General features: G+C 37.0%; 1 protein-coding gene and 1 long non-coding RNA gene across 4 annotated transcripts in view; both read right to left on the bottom strand.

Moving 5' to 3' along the window:
- Nucleotides 1–133: 133 nt before the first annotated feature.
- On the bottom strand, nt 134–17,073 carry LOC125097550 (uncharacterized). Its single transcript, XR_007126553.1, has 2 exons — nt 16,065–17,073; nt 134–448 (listed from the first exon to the last, which is right to left on the bottom strand). It is a non-coding gene; the product is annotated as an uncharacterized LOC125097550 (long non-coding RNA).
- Nucleotides 17,074–17,397: 324 nt separating this feature from the next.
- LYPLA1 (lysophospholipase 1) overlaps nt 17,398–20,014 on the bottom strand; it is a 40,515-nt gene continuing 37,898 nt past the window's right edge. For all 3 annotated transcript variants that reach the window (XM_047725262.1, XM_047725261.1, XM_047725263.1), the window contains one exon: nt 17,398–19,153. In XM_047725262.1, the coding sequence (XP_047581218.1) occupies nt 19,100–19,153 (54 nt within the window). In that variant the 3' untranslated portion in view covers nt 17,398–19,099. The remainder of the gene's footprint in view (nt 19,154–20,014) is intronic.

The following is a 20,014-nucleotide window of genomic DNA, read 5'->3' as shown; positions in this document are numbered from 1 at the left end:
ATGGAGCAATTCAACTACAGTGAATTTTCATTTCAATTACTGTTTTTCCAGCTCCAGATATCTATTTTGTTAACTTATTATAATTTTTATCTCTTTATTGTTGATACTTTCTTCTGATATTGAGATATTGTTCTGATTTTTGTAATTTTTTATTCAAATTATTGTTCAATCATTATTAAATTCAATTATTCATAAGTTGAATAATCCTTTAAAGATAATTATTAGTTAAGGACATACTTCTGCCATTTTGCTACTTTTTTCCTATATCTTATACCTTTTTTTCCTCAGTTTCTCCATTCCAGCCTTCTTCTGTGATTGATTTCTTCTAGTATACCATTTTTACTCCATTCTCCCTTCCTTTTCTGCTCCTAAGAAGGGTGGAGGAGCTAAGAGGACAGTGAGATCCAATATCCTCAGCCTGGCCAGGATCTGCCCAACTTCATAATCTCTGAAAGTACAATTAACATTTTAAAATTATAGCATTCTCTTTTTAATAACCCCAACTCATCTTCAATAGTATACAAATGCTTTCCTACTATACAACTCTGTCCTTCCCCCTTTATGCAGTTCTCACAAATTAAATCTTTACTAAATGTATTCCTAGTAACATAGACTTATACTTAATATTTTATGCATGTCTTTTAAATGAGGTAGAAATCAAGCCAAAATTACAATAATATGGGCATTTAGATTAACCTAAATAAGTACCTTTACTGGTGTTCTTTATTTCTTCATATGGCTTCAAGTTACTGTCTAATGTCCTTTCATTTCAGCCTGAAGGACTTCCTTTATCAAGGAAGTATACTGGCATTGAACTGCCTTAGCTTTTGTTTATGTGAATGTTTTAGTTACTCCATTTTTGAAGAATGGTTTTGTTAGATAGAATTGTTCATTGAGGGGCACCTGGGTGGCTCAGTCATTAAGTGTTTACCTTCAGCTCAGGTCATGATCCCACAGTCCTGGAATTGAGCCCTTCATTGGGCTCCCTGCTCAAGGGGAAGCCTGCTTCTCCCTCTCACACTCCCCTTGCTGGTGTTCCTTTTCTCTCTCTCTCTCTCTCTGTCAAATAAATAAATAAAATCTTTAAAAACAGAAAAAGAATTGTTCATTGAAATTTTTTCTTTCAATATTTTAAGTATAACATCCTACTGCTTTCTGGCCTCCATAATTTGTGCTGAGAAATTGGCTGTTAATCTTATTGAGGAAACGTGGACATGATGAGTTGCTTCATTTTATTTATTTATTTTTTAGTTGCTTCATTCTTGATGCATTCAAAATTCTGTCTTTTGACAGTTTGATTTCAGTTGACTGAATGTGTATGTCTTTTGAGTTTATTCTACTTGGAGTTCATTAAGCTTCTTGGATGTACAAATTCTTAATTTCCATTAAATTTGGTAGGTGCCAGGGGTGGAGGAAGTTGCCATTCATTCCTTCATGGATTCCTTCTGACTCTCTTTTCTTCTTCTAGGACTCCCATCATGTATATGTTGGTACACTTAATAGTTTTCCACAACTTACTTAGACTCTGTTTCTTTTTCCTCATTCTTTTTTTCTGCTCCTCAGACCAGCTAATTTCAATTGTCCTAAATTCAAGTCTACTGATTCTCCTAACTGTTCCAATTTAGTAGATTCCTTGTAGTGAAATTTCATTTCAATTATTGTTCTTTTGGTTTCAGATATCTGTTTGGTAATCTTTCATAACTTTTGTCTCTTTATTGTTGACACTCTCTACTCATATTGAGATATTATTCTCCTGGTTTCTTTTTCTAAATTTTTAATTTAAATTCAATTTAATTAATGTATAGTGTATTATTAGTTTCAGAAGTAGAGTTCAGTGATTCATCAGTTGCATATATCACCCAGTGTTCATTCCATCAAGTGCCCTCCTTAATGCACATCACCCTCAGTTACCCCATCCCCTCACCTACCTCCCCTCTAGCAGCCCTGTTTCTTTTCTATAGTTAAGAGTCTCTTATGATCTGTCTTCCTCTGTTTTCATCTCATTTTATTTTTCCTTCCCTTCCCCTATATTCCTCTATTTTATTTCTCAAATTCCACATATGAATGAAATCTTATATTTCTCTTTCTCTGACTGACTTATTTCACTTAGCATAATATCCTCTAGTTTCATCCATGTCTTTGCAAATGGCAAGATTTCATTCTTTTGGATGGCTGAGTAATATTCCTTTGTGTATATATAACACATCTTCTTTATCCATTCATCTGTCAAGGGACATCTGGGCTCTTTCCATAATTTCGTTATTGTGACCATTGCTGTTATAAACATTGGGGGGGCATGTGTCCCTTCAAATCATTATGCTTGTATCCATTGCATAAATACCTAGTAGTGCAATGGCTGGGTGCTATGGTAGCTCCATTTTTAACTTTTTAAGGAAACTCCATGCTTTTTTTTTCCAGAGTGGTTATACCAGTTTGCATCCCACAAATAGTGTAAGAGCGTTCTCCTTTCCCCACATCCTCGCCAACTCTGTTGTTTTCTGACTTGTTAATTTTAGCCATTCTGACCAGTGTTAGATCGTATCTCATTGTGGTTTTCATTTGTATTTCCCTGATGATGAGTGATGTTGAGCATTTTTTCATGTGTCTGTTGGCCATTTGTGTGTCTTTCTTGAGAACTGTCTGTTCATGTCTTCTGCCCATTTTATGATTAGGTCTTTTGTTTTTTGGGTGTTGGATTTGATAAGTTCTTTAAAGATTTTGAATACCAGTCCTTTATCTGATAAGACATCTGCAAATACCTCCTCCTATTCTGTAGGTTACCTTTTCATTTTGTTGACTCTTTCCTTTGCCATGGAAAAACTTTTTCTCCTGATGAAGTCCTTAATAGTTCATGCTTGCTTTTGTTTCTGTTGCCTTTGGAGATGTGTCTAGCAAGAAGTTGCTGCAGCTGAGGTCAAAGAAATTGCTGCCTGTGTTCTCCTCTAGGATTTTGATGGATTCCTATCTCACATTTAGGTCTTTCATCCATTTTGAGTTTATTTTTGTGTTTGGTGTAAGAAAGTGGTCCAGTTTCATTCTTCTGCCTGTGGCCATCCAATTTTCCAAAGACCATTTGTGGAAGAGACTGTATTTTTTTCTGTTGGATTTTCTTTCTTGCTTTGTCAAAGATTAGTTGATTCTAGAGTTGAGGGTCCATTTCTGGGGTCTCTATTCTATTCCAATTATCTATGTGTCTGTTTTTGTGCCAGTATCATACTGTCTTGATGATTACAGCTCTGTAATCCAGCTTGAAGTCCAGAACTGTAATGCCTCCAGCTTTGGCTTTCTTTTTCAACTTTACTTTCACTCTTTGGGGTCTTTTGTGGATCCATAAAAATTTTAGGATTGTTTGTTCCAGCTTTGTGAAAAAATGCTGATGGGATTTTGATAAGGATTGCATTGAATATGAAGATTACTTTGGGTAGCATAGACATTTTAACAATATTTGTTTTTCCAATCCATGAGCATGGAATGTTTGTCCATTTCCTTGTGTCTTCTTCAATTCCTTTCATAAGTGTATTATACTTTTCAGAGTACAGATGCTTTATGTCTTTGGTTAGGTTTATTCCTGGGTGTCTTATGAGTTTTGGTGCAATTGTAAATGGGATCGATTCCCTGATTTTTCTTTCTTCTGCCTCATTGTTAGTGTACAAAAATGCAACTGACTTCTCTGCATTGATTTTATATCCTGCCACTTTGCTGAATTCCTGTATGAGTTCTAGCAATTTGGGGGTGGAGCCTTTTGGGTTTTCTACATAAAGTATCATGTCATCTGCGAAGAGTGAAAGTTTGACTACTTTGCCGACTTGTATGACTTTTCTTTTTGTTGTCTGATTGCTGAGGCTAGGACTTCCAGTACTATGTTGAACAACAGTGGTGAGAGTGGACATCCCTGTCGTGTTCCTGACCTTAAAGGAAAAACTCAGTTTTTCACCACTGAGGATGATATTCACTGTGGTTTTTACATAGATGGCTTTTATGATATTCAGGTATGTTCCTTCCATCCCTACACTGCAGAGAGTTTTTATCAAGAAAGGATGCTATGGGACGCCTGGGTGGCTCAGTTGGTTAAGCGGCTGCCTTCGGCTCTGGTCATGATCCCAGCATCCTGGGATCGAGTCCCACATCGGGCTCCTTGCTCGGCAGGGAACCTGCTTCTCCCTCTGTCTCTGCCTGCCTCTCTGCCTACTTGTGATCTCTCTCTCTCTCTCTCTCTCTCTCTGACAAGTAAATAAATAAAATCTATAAAAAAAAAAAAGGATGCTGTGTTTTGTCAATTTTTTTTCCTTGCATCTATTGAGAAGATCATATGGTTCTTGTCCTTTCTTTTATTAATGTGGTATATCATGTTAATTGATTTGCAGATGTTGAACCACACTTGCAGTCTAGGAATAAATCCCACTTGATCGTGGTGAACAATCTTTTTAATGTACTGTTGGATCCCATTAGATAGTATCTTGGTGAGAATTTTTGCATTCATGTTCATCAAGGATACTGGTCTGTATCCAGTTTAGTGGGGTCTTTTTCTGGTTTTGGGATCAAGGTTATGCTGGCCTCATAAAATGATTTTGGAAGTTTTCCTTCCATTTCTATTTTTTAATGATTTTATTTATTTATTTGACAGACAGAGATCACAAGTAGGCAGAGAGAGGAGGAAACAGTCTCCCCGCTGAGCAGAGAGCCACATGCGGGGCTCGATCCCAGAACCCTGGGATCATGATCTGAGCTGAAGGCAGAGGCTTTAACCCACTGAGCCACCCAGGCGCCCCCATTTCTATTTTTCAAAATAGTTTCAGAAGAATAGGTATTAATTCTTCTTTAAATGTTTGGTAGAATTCCACTGGGAGGCCATTTGGCTCTGGACTCTTGTTTGTTGGCAGATTTTTTGAAAGATTTTTATTTATTTGAGAGAGAGAGTGATTACAAGCAGGGTGAGAAGCAGAGGGAGAGAAAGAAGCAGACACCTTGCTGAGTAGGGAGACTGACATTCAGTCCAGTCCCAGGACACTGAGATCATGACTCTAGCCGAAGACAGACACCTAACCAACTGAGCCACCCAGGCACCCTTGTTGGGAGATTTCTGATTACTGCTTCAGTTTATTTGTTGGTGAGGTGCCTGGATGACTCAGTTGTTAAGCGTCTGCCTGCTGCTTAGGTCATGATCCCAGGGTCCTGGGATTGAGCCTCACATTGGGCTCCCTGCTCAGCGGGAAGCCTGCTTCTTCCTCTGCCAGTCCCCCCGCTTGTTTTCCCTCTCTCACTATCTCTCCCTCTGTCAAATAAATAAAGAACATTTTAAAAATAAATAAAGAGGGGCGCCTGGGTGGCTCAGTGGGTTAAGCCGCTGCCTTCGGCTCAGGTCATGATCTCGGGGTCCTGGGATCGAGCCCCGCATTGGGCTCTCTGCTCAGCAGGGAGCCTGCTTCCTCCTCTCTCTCTGCCTGCCTCTCTGCCTGCTTGTGATCTCTGTCTGTCAAATAAATAAATAAAATCTTTAAAAATAAATAAATAAATAAATAAATAAATAAATAAATAAATAAAATAAAAGACACTTAAGAATGAAAAGTTCAGTCACAGATTGGGAGAAAGAATTTTATTTTTTAAGATTTTATTCATTTATTTTTCTCTTTATCTCTGAAATTTGCAAGCTTCACGATTATATGTTGAGGTATTGACCTGTTTTTACTGATTTTGAGGGGGATTCTCCTGGACTTGAATGTCTGTTTCCTTCCCCAGATTAGGGGAGTTCTCAGCTATAATTTGTTCAAAAAACCTTCTGCCCCCCTCTCTCTGTTCATCTTCTTGGGACCCCTATTACTTGAATTTTATTTTGCTTTATGGTATCACTGATTTTGAAGTCTGCCTTCATAATCCAGTAGTTGTTTTTCTCTCTTTTTCTCACTTTCCTTATTCTCCATCATTTTGTCTTCTATATCACTGACTTTCTCTTCTGCCTCATTTATCCCAGCTGTTAGAGCCTCCATTTCTTACTGCATCTCAATAATGGCATTTTTAACTTCGGCCTGATTAGATTTTTAGTTCTTTTATTTCTACAATAAGGGTTTCTCTAGTGTCTTCTATGCTTTTTTTCAAGCCCAGCTAGTATCTTTACAATCGTTGTTTTGAATTCTAGTTCCAACATCTTACTTATATCCATATTGATTAAATCTCCAGCAGGGAGTACTTCCTCATGTTCTCTTTTAGAATGAGTTTCTCTGTCTTCTCATTATATCCAGAAAAGAATAAAAGAAAGTGAGAGAAAAGACAAGTGTAACAACATCAGAAAAAAAACAAACCAGAAGAAAACAGAAACAAAACAAGAAAAAATCAAACAAGAAGTAAAATAGATAATAGTAATAGAAAAGTAAAACAGAATGAAACAATAAACCAGATCCTTGGTGTATTTTGGTCTGTTTGTTAAAAGAAACTAGATCTGGGGGTGCCTGGGTGGCTCATTCATTAAGTGTCTGCCTTTGGCTCGGGTCATGATCCCAGGGTCCTGGGATCAAGCCCCTGCATCAGGTTCCCTGCTTGGCAGGAAGAGTGCTTTTCCTCTTCCACTCCCCTGCTCATATTCCTGCTCTCACTCTCTCTCTCTCTCACTGTCAAATAAATAAATACGATCTTAAAAAAAAAAAAAAAAAACTAGATCACAAAATAGGGAAGAAAGAAAAACGTGTATATACAAAAATATAATAAAATACAACTAATGGAAACATAAAATACATACATAAAATATATTTTACATATTTATATATAAATACATATATTTTATAATACATATATAATTTTATAATATATAAATATATGTATTTATATTATAAAATATACACATATAAACTATATATGTAACATATAAAAATTTTTTAAAAATCTGAAAAACTAAAGAATAATAAAAAAAAAACATGCATGCTATATACTGATTTCCCCTAGCCCTGGACTTCTGCAGTTTTGTGTGATCAGTAAAGTTGGTATTAGCCAGATGTTCCTGCTGGTCTTCCTGGGGAGGGGCCTGTTGTGCTGCTTTTTTTGGTGTCTTTCCCCGGGGGAATTGCACTCCCCTTGCTGGAGGGCCAGGCTCCATGTAAGTGGCTCAGGATTGCACTATGTGGTGCTGTTTTGCTTCCTGAAGTCTCTCAGCACATATTGGAAAGATGAAAATGGCAACACACCATCTCTAGCTGCCGTACTGAAAGTTTGTGCCCCCCACTCTTTAGTGAGCCCTCACAGAAAAGCAGTCAATCACTCTTATCTCCCTTATTTCTATCTAAACTCTGTGTTCATCCAGACTGTGACAGCACTTTTATCTCACGCATGCAATCCAGTTTCCAGTCTCTAAACTTTACAGACTTCTGTGATATGAACTCTTGCCTTCCTCCTGGGGTGAGGGTGAGGGGAGTCTCACCACTCTTTTGCCTTTTGTTGGGTCCCTGCCCAGAGAGTGGTCACCCAACTGTGCAGCAGTTCATAGTTTATGGCAACATCAAGCAGAAAGCCTAGACTATTTTCAGCCAGCTTCCCTCTCCAATGCCTGGGAACTCTGCTGCACTCAGGCAGCCCCGTTCTTGTGACCTCAGGGACCCTGGACCATGCTCTCTCACCTGGAATTCTGCCCCACTTTGCCACCTCAGCACCTTTGAGCCAGGGATGTCCCTACCCCAGTAGACTTTTAAAAGTTGATTTTGTGTTCCACTGTTTATAATACTTTGTGGTAACCTCCTTACCCAGGCTCCTCCCCATGTTATCCTCCAATATATTGTCCCAGATTCATGTCCTTGTACCTCCTACCTTCCAAAAAGTGATAGCTTTTCTATTTGTAGAATTGCAGCATCTCTTTTCTCAGATCTTTGATTTATTTCGTACCTATTCAGAATGATTTGATATCTAGCTGAATTCCAGGGACCAGCCAAACTTAGGGTCCTCTCTTCCTCCACCATCTTAACTCCTCCCCCCACTCCTGATTTCTTTTTTAAATTTTTTTTAATTTAAATTCAATTAACATAGTTTATTATTAGTTTCAAAGGTAGACTTTAGTGATTCATCAGTTGCTTATAACATCCAGTGCCCTCCTTAATGCCCATCACCCAGTTACCCCATCTCCCCACAAACCTCGGTTTCTTTTAGTTCTTTATCCATTATTTACTTTAGTTCTTTGAGCATATTTAAGGCAGTTGAGGTGTTTGTCTAGTGAGTCCAAAGTCTGGGCATCTTCAGGGGCAGTTTATGTTAAGATTCCTTTACCGTATATGCGAATGGGCTAGAATTTCTTGTTTCTTTGCATGCTTTGTTTCTTGTTGAAAACTTAACATTTTTAATATTATAATGTAACTTTGGAAATCAGCATCATTGTTGTTAGTTGAGGGTTTTGGTTTTCGTTGTTTAGTTATTGTGTTCGGTTTAGTGACTTCTCTAAACTCCTTTTGGTAAAGACTAAATTTATTGTCATGAGTGGTCACTAAGTCTCTGTTAGCTTACTGTCCACCTGGTGATTTCACAGATATTTCCTTCAGTGCCTGGGGACAAAACAATTCCCAGTGCTTACATCTGGGCTCCATGTGTCTTGGGGCATGCCTACAATATTCAGCTGGGAAGCATAAAACGTTGCCTTTACTTTCATATCTTGCTTGCCCAGGGCTTCAAGATCAGCCAGAGAGGAGTGCTTAGAGCATTCTCAGGTCTTTTTACACATGCACCCTGGCTGTTCATGCACATGGCCTTCTAGACTTCTAAGAATATGTGGAAGCTTTTCGAAGTCTTTATTCCCCCAAGGCATTTCATTCCCTAGCCTTTTCTTCCCAGGTTTTTCAGTGTATCTATTTTTGCCCCAACTATGGTAATGGCTGGTTTCTTTGCATTTAAATATTTTTGGGGGGAATCACCTTCGTGTAGCTATTTTTCCAGCCTAAGAGAGTTCTGAGTTAGGGCAGGAAAAAAAAAAAAAGAAGAAAGAAAGAAAAGAAAAGAAAAAGAAAAAGAAAAAGTAAAAGGAGGGGAAAAGCCTTTGTGTTAGTCCTTCAAGGACCCACCTAAGAGTCAACCACAATTGTTTGGAAACAAAAATCTGCTTTGCTTTCTCCAATATCTGGAACCTATGTTAGGAATATGGACTTCCATCTTCAAGACCTAGAAGTGGGGGGTTAAGTAAGAGTAAGTTAAAATGACACAACACTTTTGTACTGGGTTTCAATCAAGTTTTTCTCAAGCATTCGCTTGCTTGGTGGAAAACTTACTAATTTCCAGAGATCCATAAAGTGGATTCTGACAGTTTTGGTCAGGTTTTGTTTTGTTTGTTTTTGGTATTTGTGTGGAGACACAGGACTTTGGCATTCCCTCCCCCACCTCTTTCACTGATGTCACCCTATTTCTGTTTTACCTGCTTTGAGACTATACTGGGTACATACATGTTAAAAATTAATATATCTCCCCAGAGAATTACCACTCTTATCGTGAGGTAGTGATCATTTTTATCCCTAACAATTCCCTTTACATTAAAGTCTTTTTTTTTTTTAAGATTTTATTTATTTACCTGACAGAGATCACAAGTAGGTAGAGGCAGGCAAAAAGAGAGGAGGGGAAGCAAAGAGAGAGGAGGGGAAGCAGGCTTCCTGCTGAGCAGAGTGCCCTATGTGGGGCTCCATCCCAGGACTCCAGGATCATGACCTGAGCCAAAGGCCGAGGCTTTAACCCACTGAGCCACCCAGGTGCCCCTAAAGTCTATTTTTAAAAACAGTTTTGCCTGTTCTGTTTTTTCGTATAAAAGAAATCCTACAATATGATGTCATTTGTAACTCGTTTCTACCACTTGGCATTATGTTTCAGGATTCACCCATGTTATAACATTCCTTTTTATTGCTGCAAACTATGCTATCGGAAGGATATGCCCCATTTCAGGTATCCCTATCCATTCATCAGTGACAGACATCTAGGTTCGTTGAGCATTTGGAATATTATGAATAATAATGCTATGAACATCCATGTACAAGTGTTTGTGCAGACATGTGTTCATGGCCTCAAAACTGACTTCGCATCATACTAATATAGGATAAGCCAGCTTACTTTACTTTATTTGCTTGAGTATTTGCTTCTTGCATTTTCCCATCCCTTTATGTTCAATCTTTCTGTAATTAAACAGAATCTCTTGTAGCTACGATGTAGCTTCATGTCATTCTTTGTCCAAAATGATAACTTCTGTCTTATTACTGGCAAATCTAGCCCACTCACAATTATAATTACTATTATTTTTGGATTTGTGTCTATCATATCATGAAATATCTTGTTCTACATTTTACATGTTTCCTCCTACCTTGTCTTTTAAATTGAGCTTTCTTTATTTCATCCCCACCCCACCCCAGCCCCGCCCCGGTTTGGAAGTTACATACATGTTTTTGTATTTTGGGTTTGTTTGGTTTTGGTTTTGGTTTTTTTAGTTGACTTTATATTGTGAATATCTAATCTAAAGGGAATGACTATTTCTTATCTACTCTCAGAAAATAGTGGAACGAACCATAGAATAGTTCAAATTCTATCTCTCCCATTGTACATTAAAAAAAAACACCTTTTGGGTGCCTGGGTGGCTCAGTGGGTTAAGCCACTGCCTTCGGCTCAGGTCATGATCTCAGGGTCCTGGGATCGAGTCCCACATCGGGCTCTCTGCTCAGCAGGGAGCCTGCTTCCCTTCCTCTCTCTCTGCCTGCCTCTCTGCCTACTTGTGATCTCTCTCTCTCAAATAAATAAATAAAATCTAAAAAAAAAAAAAAAAAAAAACCACCTTTTGAAACATTCACAAGTTGAAAAGAAATTGTAGAGATACTTACACCTTTCATTATAATACATTATCAAAACCCAAAAACTGGCACTTCTGTGTGCATATTCCTTTCATTTTATCACATGTATAAATTCATATAACTACCACCACAATCAAGATACATTAGTATTCCATCACTGCAAAGATCTCATTCATGATGCCCCTTTATAGTCATACCCCCTACCTTCTCCCCAACCATCTCTAATCTCTGCCACTCACTGTTTTCCATTTCTATAATTTTATCATTTTGACAAAGTTATATAAAATCAGACCATATGTGACCTTTGAAGATTAGCCATTTTTACTCAGCATAATGACATTGAGATCCAGCAAAATTGTTGTGTACATCAGTAATTCATTCCTTTTTATTGCCAAGTAGTATTCAATGGTATGGTTGTGCCCTAATTTTCTTTCTACTTTTTGGATATTATGAATAAAATTGCTACAGATAATCATGTATGGGTTTTTGTGTAGATGTAAGTTTTCCTTTCTCTGGCATAAATCCCCAAGAGTACAACTGCTGGGTCATACGATAACTATTATATATAGACTTTAAAGAAACTACCAAAATTTTCAAAGTGGTTATGCCACTTTACATTCCCACCAGTCACGTATGAGAGATTTGAGTTCTCTGCATCATCACTGGCATTTGCCATTGCCTTTTTAAATTTTATTTGTTCTAATAGGCATATAGTGATAATTCCATTGTGGTTTTACTCTTTCCTTAATGGTTTAGTAACGCTAAATATATTTCATGTGCTTATTTCCCATCTAGGTAGCGTCTCTTCGTGGTTTTTTTGCCTATTTTGTGTGTGTGTGGTTTTGTCTTTTTTTTTTAATACTGTTGAGTTTTGAAAGTTCTTTTATGTATTGTACCAACTGTGCATGTGGATTTGTGGTTTGCAGATATTTTCTCCCAGTCTTAGCTTGTCTTTTCATCCTCTTAACAGGGGCTTTGAAAGAGCAAAAATGTTTTAAATTTTGATGCAGTCCAATTAAATTTTTTTCTTTTAGGTGTCTTTACTTTGATGTCTTATTGAGAAACACTTTAAGCCCAACATCCCGAGATTTTCTCCTGTGTTTTCTTGTAGAATTTTTATAGTTTTATGTTTGATATTTAAATCCATAATTCATTATACGGAATTAACTTCTGTATACAGTAGGAGATTTAGGTTCACTTTTTTGGTCTATTGATATCCAATTGCCCCAATACCATTTGTTAAAAGACTATCATTCCCCTATTGAGTTGTTTTTGTACCTTTGTCAAAAATCACTTGGCTGCTCTTGTGTGGGGCTATTTCTGCTGCATTTTGTTCAGTTCCTCTTGTGTCTGTCTCTCTGCCAATAATACCACATAGTTTTGTTACTATATAATTTCTTGAAATTTGAAAGATTTCTCCCACTTTGTTTTTATAAAAGATATATTTATTTTTAGAGAGACAAAGTGAGAAAGCAAGCAGGAGGAGGGGCAGAGAATGAGAATCTCAAGCAGACTTCCCACTGAGAGCAGAGCCCTAAGCATGGCTTGATCTCAAGACCCATGAGATCATGACCTGAACCAAAACCAAGAGTCAGACACTCAACCAACTGAACCATCCAGGCTCCCCTCCCAATTCCTTTTTCAATAGTTTAAGTATTCTTGTTCCTTGACCCTTCCATATAAATTTTAGAATAATCTTGTGTATAGCTGTAACAATTTTGCTGGGTTTCTAATGGGAATTGCATTAAACTATCAATTTGGGGAGAATTAAACATCTTTACTATGTTAAGTCCTCTAATCCATGGACATGATATAGATTCCCATTTATTTAGATCTCCTTTGATGTCTTTCATCACTCTTTTGTAGTTTTCAGCCTCCAAATCGTGTACATGATTTGTTAATTTACATGTAAGTACTTCTTTTTTCTGTTGAGCAGTTATAAATATTGTTGGTATATAAAATACAATTTTATATATATTTTTAAAGATTGTATTTATTTGACAGAGACACACACGAGAGAGAGAACATAATCGGGGGAGTGGGAGAGGGAGAAGCAGGCTTCCTGCTAAACAGGGAGCCCAAAGCGGAACTCGATCCCGGAACCCTGGGATAATGACCTGAACTGAAGGCAGATGCTTAACAACTGAGTCACCCAGGCGCCCCCAGTTTTATATTCTTTTGTACGTACTTTATTTTTATCTAATGTTTCAGCTCGCAAATTTGTATTAATTTTATGCAATCAATGCTTCTCTAGTTACTCAAACGGTTATCACCGTCTTTGTTCCTCATTGCTTGTAGCTCTCCTTTCCTCTGGATCCTTTTCCTTCCTCTGAAAGAGCATCTTTTAAAGGTCTGTCAGTATGCGCTTCCTTATAAACTTTCTACTTACTTATAAATGGTTTTCTTTTGGTGTGCCTGGGTGGCCCAGTCAGTTAAGCATCTGCCTTCAGCTCAAGTCACGATCTCAGGGTCCTGGGATCACACCCTGTGTAGGGGCTCCCTGCTCAGTGGGGAGTTTGCTTTTCCCCCCACCCCCTGCTCATGCCCTCTCAAATACATATATAAAATCTTTTAAAAATGGTTTTCTTTTGCCCTTCTCTTAAATGAGTTTGCCTATGTAGAAAGTTCCAAATTGCCATTTTCCTTACAACTGATATTATTCTGTTATTCTGACTCTGGCATTATTTTTTTGGTATTTTTTTTTAAAGATTTATTTATTTGTCAGAGAGAAAGAGAGAGAGAGAGAGCGAGCGAGCACAAGCAGGGAGAGCAGCACAGAGAAGGAGAAGCAGGCTCCCTGCTCAGCAGGGAGCCCAATGCGGGACTTGAGCCTAAGGCAGATGCTTAACTGACTGGGCCACCCAGGTGTCCCTCTGGCATTATTACTTAAAAAAAAAAAAAAATTTTTTTTTTTTTTTTAAGATTTTACTTACTTGGCAGAGACACAGCAAGAGCGGGAACACAAGCAGGGGGAATGGGAGAGGGAGAAGCAGGCTTCGCAAGGAGCAGGGAGGCCAATGTGGAGCTCCATCCCAGAACCCTGGGATCATGAGCTGAGCTGAAGTCAGACACTGACTGAGTCACACAGACAACCCGACATTATTTTTAAGTGTACTGTATATGACAGTTTAAGTAGGCTCTTCCTAGCTGCTATTATGATCTTTTTCTATGGTGGTCAGTTGTGCTTTCTACCATGAAATGTCTCATTAGGGATTTAGTTTATCCTGTTAGTAAATCATTTTGCTTCCTGAATCTGAGGTTTCTTACCCTTCCTGGAAAAATTTCAGCCATTTTACCCTCACATGTTGCTTCTCTCACTCTGTTCTCTTCTGCAACTTCCATTAAACTTTATTTTGGACCTCTTAATTTTATTTTTCTAATTTCTTACCCTTCCTTTTGCTTGCTAGGATTTCTCCTGAGAAAATTCCTTAGAACTTTCACACACCATTTCAGACACAATTCTCTTGTGTCCCATATGACAGTTTAACTCATCCATTTATTTTGTGTAGGTCATACATTAACACAATTCAAAATCTGAACAATAAGGAGTGTGAGGGTTCAGTCTGGGGAACCTGACAGTGTGGAGATGGATGATGGTGATGTACTTAATACCTGAAGTATATATTCACAATAGTTAAAATGGTAAATTTTATTTTACCATAAAAAAATAAACAAACAAATAAATACAAAAAAAGGATACTCAGAACAGGCTAATTCCTCTCCAGTCCTTACCCATCTCATTCCTTCCCCATTCATGCTCTATAACCACTTTTATTGGATTCTTTTTTTTTTTTTAAAGATTTTTTTTTTTTAATTTTATTGGATTCTTAATATCCTTCTAGCAATTTGGTTTTACAAATGTAAATTCTAACCAAGTCAAATATAGGTCTTATTTCCTCCACGCTTTTTAGTTTTTACACTATTTTCCCATCAATAATGTACTCTGAATCCTTGCCAAATTAGTACAGTGCACCCTCATTTCTTTATAGCTGTGCAGCATCCCATTATATAGATGTATGATAGTTTGTTTTGAAAGGGCTTTGTAATTCCACATTGCATTATTTCAAGTATTTTATCATAAATAATGCTTCTCATTTGAAATATTTTTTTACTTGAGTGACTGTTTTTCATTTCTAGAAAATTTTTTTCCAATTTGCAATTTCTTTTTTTTTGTTTTTTTTTTTAAGATTTTATTTATTTATTTGTTTGACAGAGAGAGAGAGAGAGATCACAAGTAGGCAGAGAGGCAGGCAGAGAGAGAGGAGGAAGCAGGCTCCCTGATGAGCAGAGAGCCCTATGCGGGGCTTGATCCCAGGACCCTGAGATCATGACCTGAGCCGAAGGCAGAGGCTTAACCCAATGAGCCACCCTGGCGCCCCCCAATTTGCAATTTCTGATACTGTGTTTACACTTGATTCTTTTGTCTCAGCTTAACACTCATACTTTGTTTTTTGAAGTTTTTTATTCATTTATTTGACAGACAGAGATCACAAGTAGGCAGAGAGGCAGGCATAGAGAGAAAGGGGGAAGCAGGCTCCCCACTGAGCAAAGAGCCCGATGTGGGGCTCAATCCCAGGACCCTGAGATCATGACCCGAGCTGAAGTCAAGAGGCTTAACCCACCGAGCTACCCAGGCACCCTTCATACTTTGTTTCTTAAAGTTCCCAAGAGTCTAATGATTTTTAGCTTTTTTGTCAACTGGTATCATTTATGGCAGGCAGACTGTTCCCTCCTATGGTTTGAATTTGGGGGGCATTGAGCTCACTCTCAGCACACTAGATTAAGGATGTCACTGTCCATAAAGACCTTGCTTCTTCCAAATGCTCAAGAGGCAGATCTAGTTCAAGGAGATTCTTGATGTTAACTTATGAGCTTGTTTTCCAGGCCACAGAAATAGTATAAATTCAAAATCCAAATATATATTAATACAAAATCCTAGTTAAAAGTTGTTAAGGGAAAAGCTTCTTCTTCTAATCCAGGGCCCTGGCCAAAATAGGTAAGTTTTCCCTTCCTTCCTGAAGAGGCTGAATGTTTTTCTAGTTCACTTTGTGGACAGAGTACAGCCCTTATAAGGGTTCTGGCTGTACGACGGTGAGTTATTTTCTGAGCCCCAAAGTTAGGTATACCATGCAGGTTCTTAGTTTCTTTTTCAGTTCTCTCTGGACACTGGAGATTGTAATTTCTTTATGGTAAGCTGGTTCTTACCCTAGTTTAGTTACTTCTAAGCATTCTGAATTATATGGAATAAACTTTTTTATTTGTTTACAGCATTTAAATTACCTCACAAGGGCAAAGAGCAAGGTAGCAGACCATGGAGTCAGGCACATCACTCTGAATCCCAGCTGTTACACATAATAGCTCTGTAAGTATAGGCAAACAGTTCATCCCTCTAGCTATCAGTTTTTCCTATAAAGCAAAGATAAAGTTGATGTGAGGATTACACTAATAAAGAATGTAAAATGTTTAGTATAGTGACTAGAATATCTCAACTACTTAAATTCTGTTCATACTTTAGTAATTTTTACAAAATTAGGGTGGAAATATGTCATGTATCTACTTTTACCTTTTTTTAAAAATTCAACTCTAAGCCAACATGGGGCTTGAACTCACCTCAAGATCAAAAGTCACATGCTCTACTGACTGAACTAGCCAGGAGCTCATCATGTACCTACTTTTAAAAATATCCGTAACACTGATTGCAATAGTAGACAAATTCCTCAATTATTTATATATACATAAGACACTAATGCTGTCAATAGAGATTAACAATACCACACTGACCACATCTAACTGTGAACACAATAGTTGAGAAAGGATGACAAAATAAAACTTCACCATAGGAAATAAGATGCTGTTATGAAGTCTGAAAGTTGCATACAATATTTTAGTATACAGAACTCCCTTATCATTAGGGTGATCCAAAAACAGAACAAGCTCCCTCACAAAAAAATGAGCTGGTCAATTTTAAGTACTCAGAAGCAAAAAGTGAAGGACTGCTTAAGAGACGGGACAGAAAGGATTCCTTTATTGGGAAATGCTATAAGTCAACCGTGAAATAAAAGGAGAAAAAATTATTTAGATACTGCCTCATGACACTAATTTAAAAATCCCATGAATACTGCATGAGAAGAAGAGGCTTGGAAACAGCAAACAAAACTTCTCTTAAACACGTTAGAAACACAAAACCAAATTTAGGAATACTTTTTTAGCTTATTCAAATTGAGTAACAAGAGAAGCTTTTCTCATGCCTTGTTCTATTCCAGATCAACAACCATCATCAAAAATTCTCTCTTGAGGGGGCGCCTGGGTGGCTCAGAGTGTTAAAGCCTCTGCCTTCGGCTCAGGTCATGATCCCAGAGTCCTGGGATCGAGCCCCACATCGGGCTCTTTCCTTGGTGGGGAGCCTGCTTCCTCCTCTCTCTCTCTGCCTGCCTCTCTGCCTACTTGTGATCTCTCTCTGTCCAATAAATAAATAAAAAATCTTAAAAAAAAAAAATTCTCTCTTGAATGTATGCTATGATTGCATTGACATTTTCCCCCTTTTCAGTGTAGACAACCATTCAAAGGCAAACCCAAATATTAAAAATAGTATGAGAAAGCAGTCACAGAAAACTCAGAATTAAATTTTATTTCACACTGGTAGAAACCATGAAAAAGATTTACATTTTCCCACATGACAGCACATTTCAACGGAATATTTCTTGCTATAAGTTATATCTTGCTGATTTGTATAACTAAAACAATAATTTTTATTCCTCAAGGTAAAGCAAAATGACTTATTAAATGATTGTTTAAAATTTTTAAATCCAGACATAAACATATGGCTTCATTATTAACATTCTATACAATCCATTACTAAATTATTTCCATTATCAATTAGCACCCATTTATAAAGATGCATTCCTAACATTGTTTTAGTCAGTTGGAATACAGCAGAAAAATTACCAACAGTTTAGAAATATCAAGTATACATTTTTGCTACATATTAAACTGTTGTAACTATACCATATGTATTGAGTTGTGGTTAATCTTTATCACCCATAAATTTGTTCTCCAATAATCTTTACCAATAATCTGAAAAATTCAACTACTTAAAATCAAGTAATTGCTAATTTTGCACAAAAACGAACTAAAAAAAAAAAAAAAAAAAAACAAAACCCACCTGACTACAGTGAAGTTTTCAAATAAGTTCATTGGCAGATAAAAATAAAGCAAATTTTTCTAATGGACTGTTTATTTTCTACAGTAGTTGGTTTCAAACATATCTACAAAACAAGAAAACTAAAACTATGCTCAAGGAGAATCATCTTAGAGCAAATCATCTTAGAAATTAGTTTTTAAGATGTCTTAAATATTTCAGGACATACTAGAATATGACCTACATATTCTTTCAGTTAATTACAGAAAAATACAACCACAGAATTATTCCCATTATCTAGACTGAAGATTCTAGTGACTATATAGGCCTAACTGTGGACTAAGGTGCAGTTTAAGAAATAAGTGTAGAAAGTTTAAAGGTTTCTTTATGTAAGAGTAAATACATTTTAAATACCATCAAATCTGTGATTCAAAATGTCAAATTACAGCATGTACTGGTAGCAGATGTCTATGGCAAGGAAGCAATATTTGGTCTGTTATGAAGGATAAAAAAAAAGAATACATTTTTAGAGAGGAAAAAAAATATTAAATAGAAATGGTATCAGGGAAAATAAAGCCTGGTCCCCAAATTAAAAGGGCCATCAACTTAACAGAGGAATATTACTCTTTACTGAAGAAGCATTATCCCTATTATTGGGAATAATGTAGTAACACCTCATTCTTATTATGTATTACAAACATTAAGTATATAACGAATACATTTATAAAAATACAGATAATGCATGGTGACTAAGTAATTTTGGAGTAAGTCCATAGACTAAGTCACAGCATGCATAAATCATTTATATCTTAACTGCTCATTTATACCTGAACAAATTTTCATTAAGCATACTAATAATTGTCAAATAATGTAATAAAAAAATCTGGTTACGGTATTTTATTTTGCTGAATTACATTTGGGAAAAAGAAGCTTAGCTGCTTCACCTATTTCAATACTACTATATTCTGAATCCTATTATACAAATACATGTATAGAAACTTAAAAGACCATATTTCCCACAAGGAGAGAGTATTATGTAGTCTGTGTCATTGGTGGGTATTTGCAAAACATTCGAACACTGCAAACATTATAAGTTTCAAGATTGGGCACAGGAAAAGGTTTATACACTACTACAATGATGCTGGTGTGCACTTCTACACAAGGCCTCTTAGTGACGTCAATCAACTGGAGGTAGAAGTTTATCAATGAACTGCTTGATATCCATCATTTCCTGTTTGGAATAAAGTGATTTAATAAGCAGTTACAAAATCAGAAATTAAATCCCTACTAAAATACCACCAACTAAATGTGTGGTGTGTCAAGGTAAGGTAAAACCATATTCTCACTGCGTCAATTAAATGAAAAGTTCTAACAGAAAAATGAGGGTTCAACAGAAATTTCAGAACATTTCCTGTGATTAGGATTATAACTGTACATTCAAATGATCGCTCCCAACTATTATGCAGTCCTATGAAAATGGTCTGCACTTTGCTATAGCTGAACAAAAAACACAGGTGGAGAGAAAGGGGCTTAGAAGTAACAAAACTTATCCAGAGAAATATCCGTAAGGACACAATTATGGTCAAGTAACCACAGGTAGAAAAACCTAGATTTTAACCTTCCCTCGTTAGAATGAAACGCTAAATTCGTAGCATAAAATATTTTGTGCCTTTCACAAGGATTTACATACAAGCAACCATTTGAAAGACAACATGTACCTATAAAAGATAAAAAATATATCAAGTATTCATTTAAAAAAAAAAAAGTTTCTATAAGACTCCTGCATGTGGCTCGGTTTTCCCACTCCCCTCAAATAATTTCCTACTATCATCTCTGGTATTTCTTTTTCTTTCTTTTTTTTTTTTTTTTTAGATTTTATTTATTTATTTGACAGACAGAGATCACAAGTAGGTAGAGAGGCAGGGAGAGAGAGAGAGGAGGAAGCAGGCTCCCTGCTGAGCAGAGAGCCCAATGTGGAACTCGATCCCAGGACCCTGAGATCATGACCTGAGCCTAAGGCAGAGGCTTAACCCACTCAACCACCCAGGTGCCCCTCATCTCTAATATTTCAAGGCTTAACTCCACAAACCCA

Source organism: Lutra lutra, chromosome 4 (assembly GCF_902655055.1).
Source record: "Lutra lutra chromosome 4, mLutLut1.2, whole genome shotgun sequence".
Classification (NCBI taxonomy): Eukaryota; Metazoa; Chordata; class Mammalia; order Carnivora; family Mustelidae; genus Lutra; species Lutra lutra.
The sequence above is the reverse complement of the archived record's forward strand: the minus strand, read 5'-3'. Positions and strand labels throughout refer to the sequence as shown.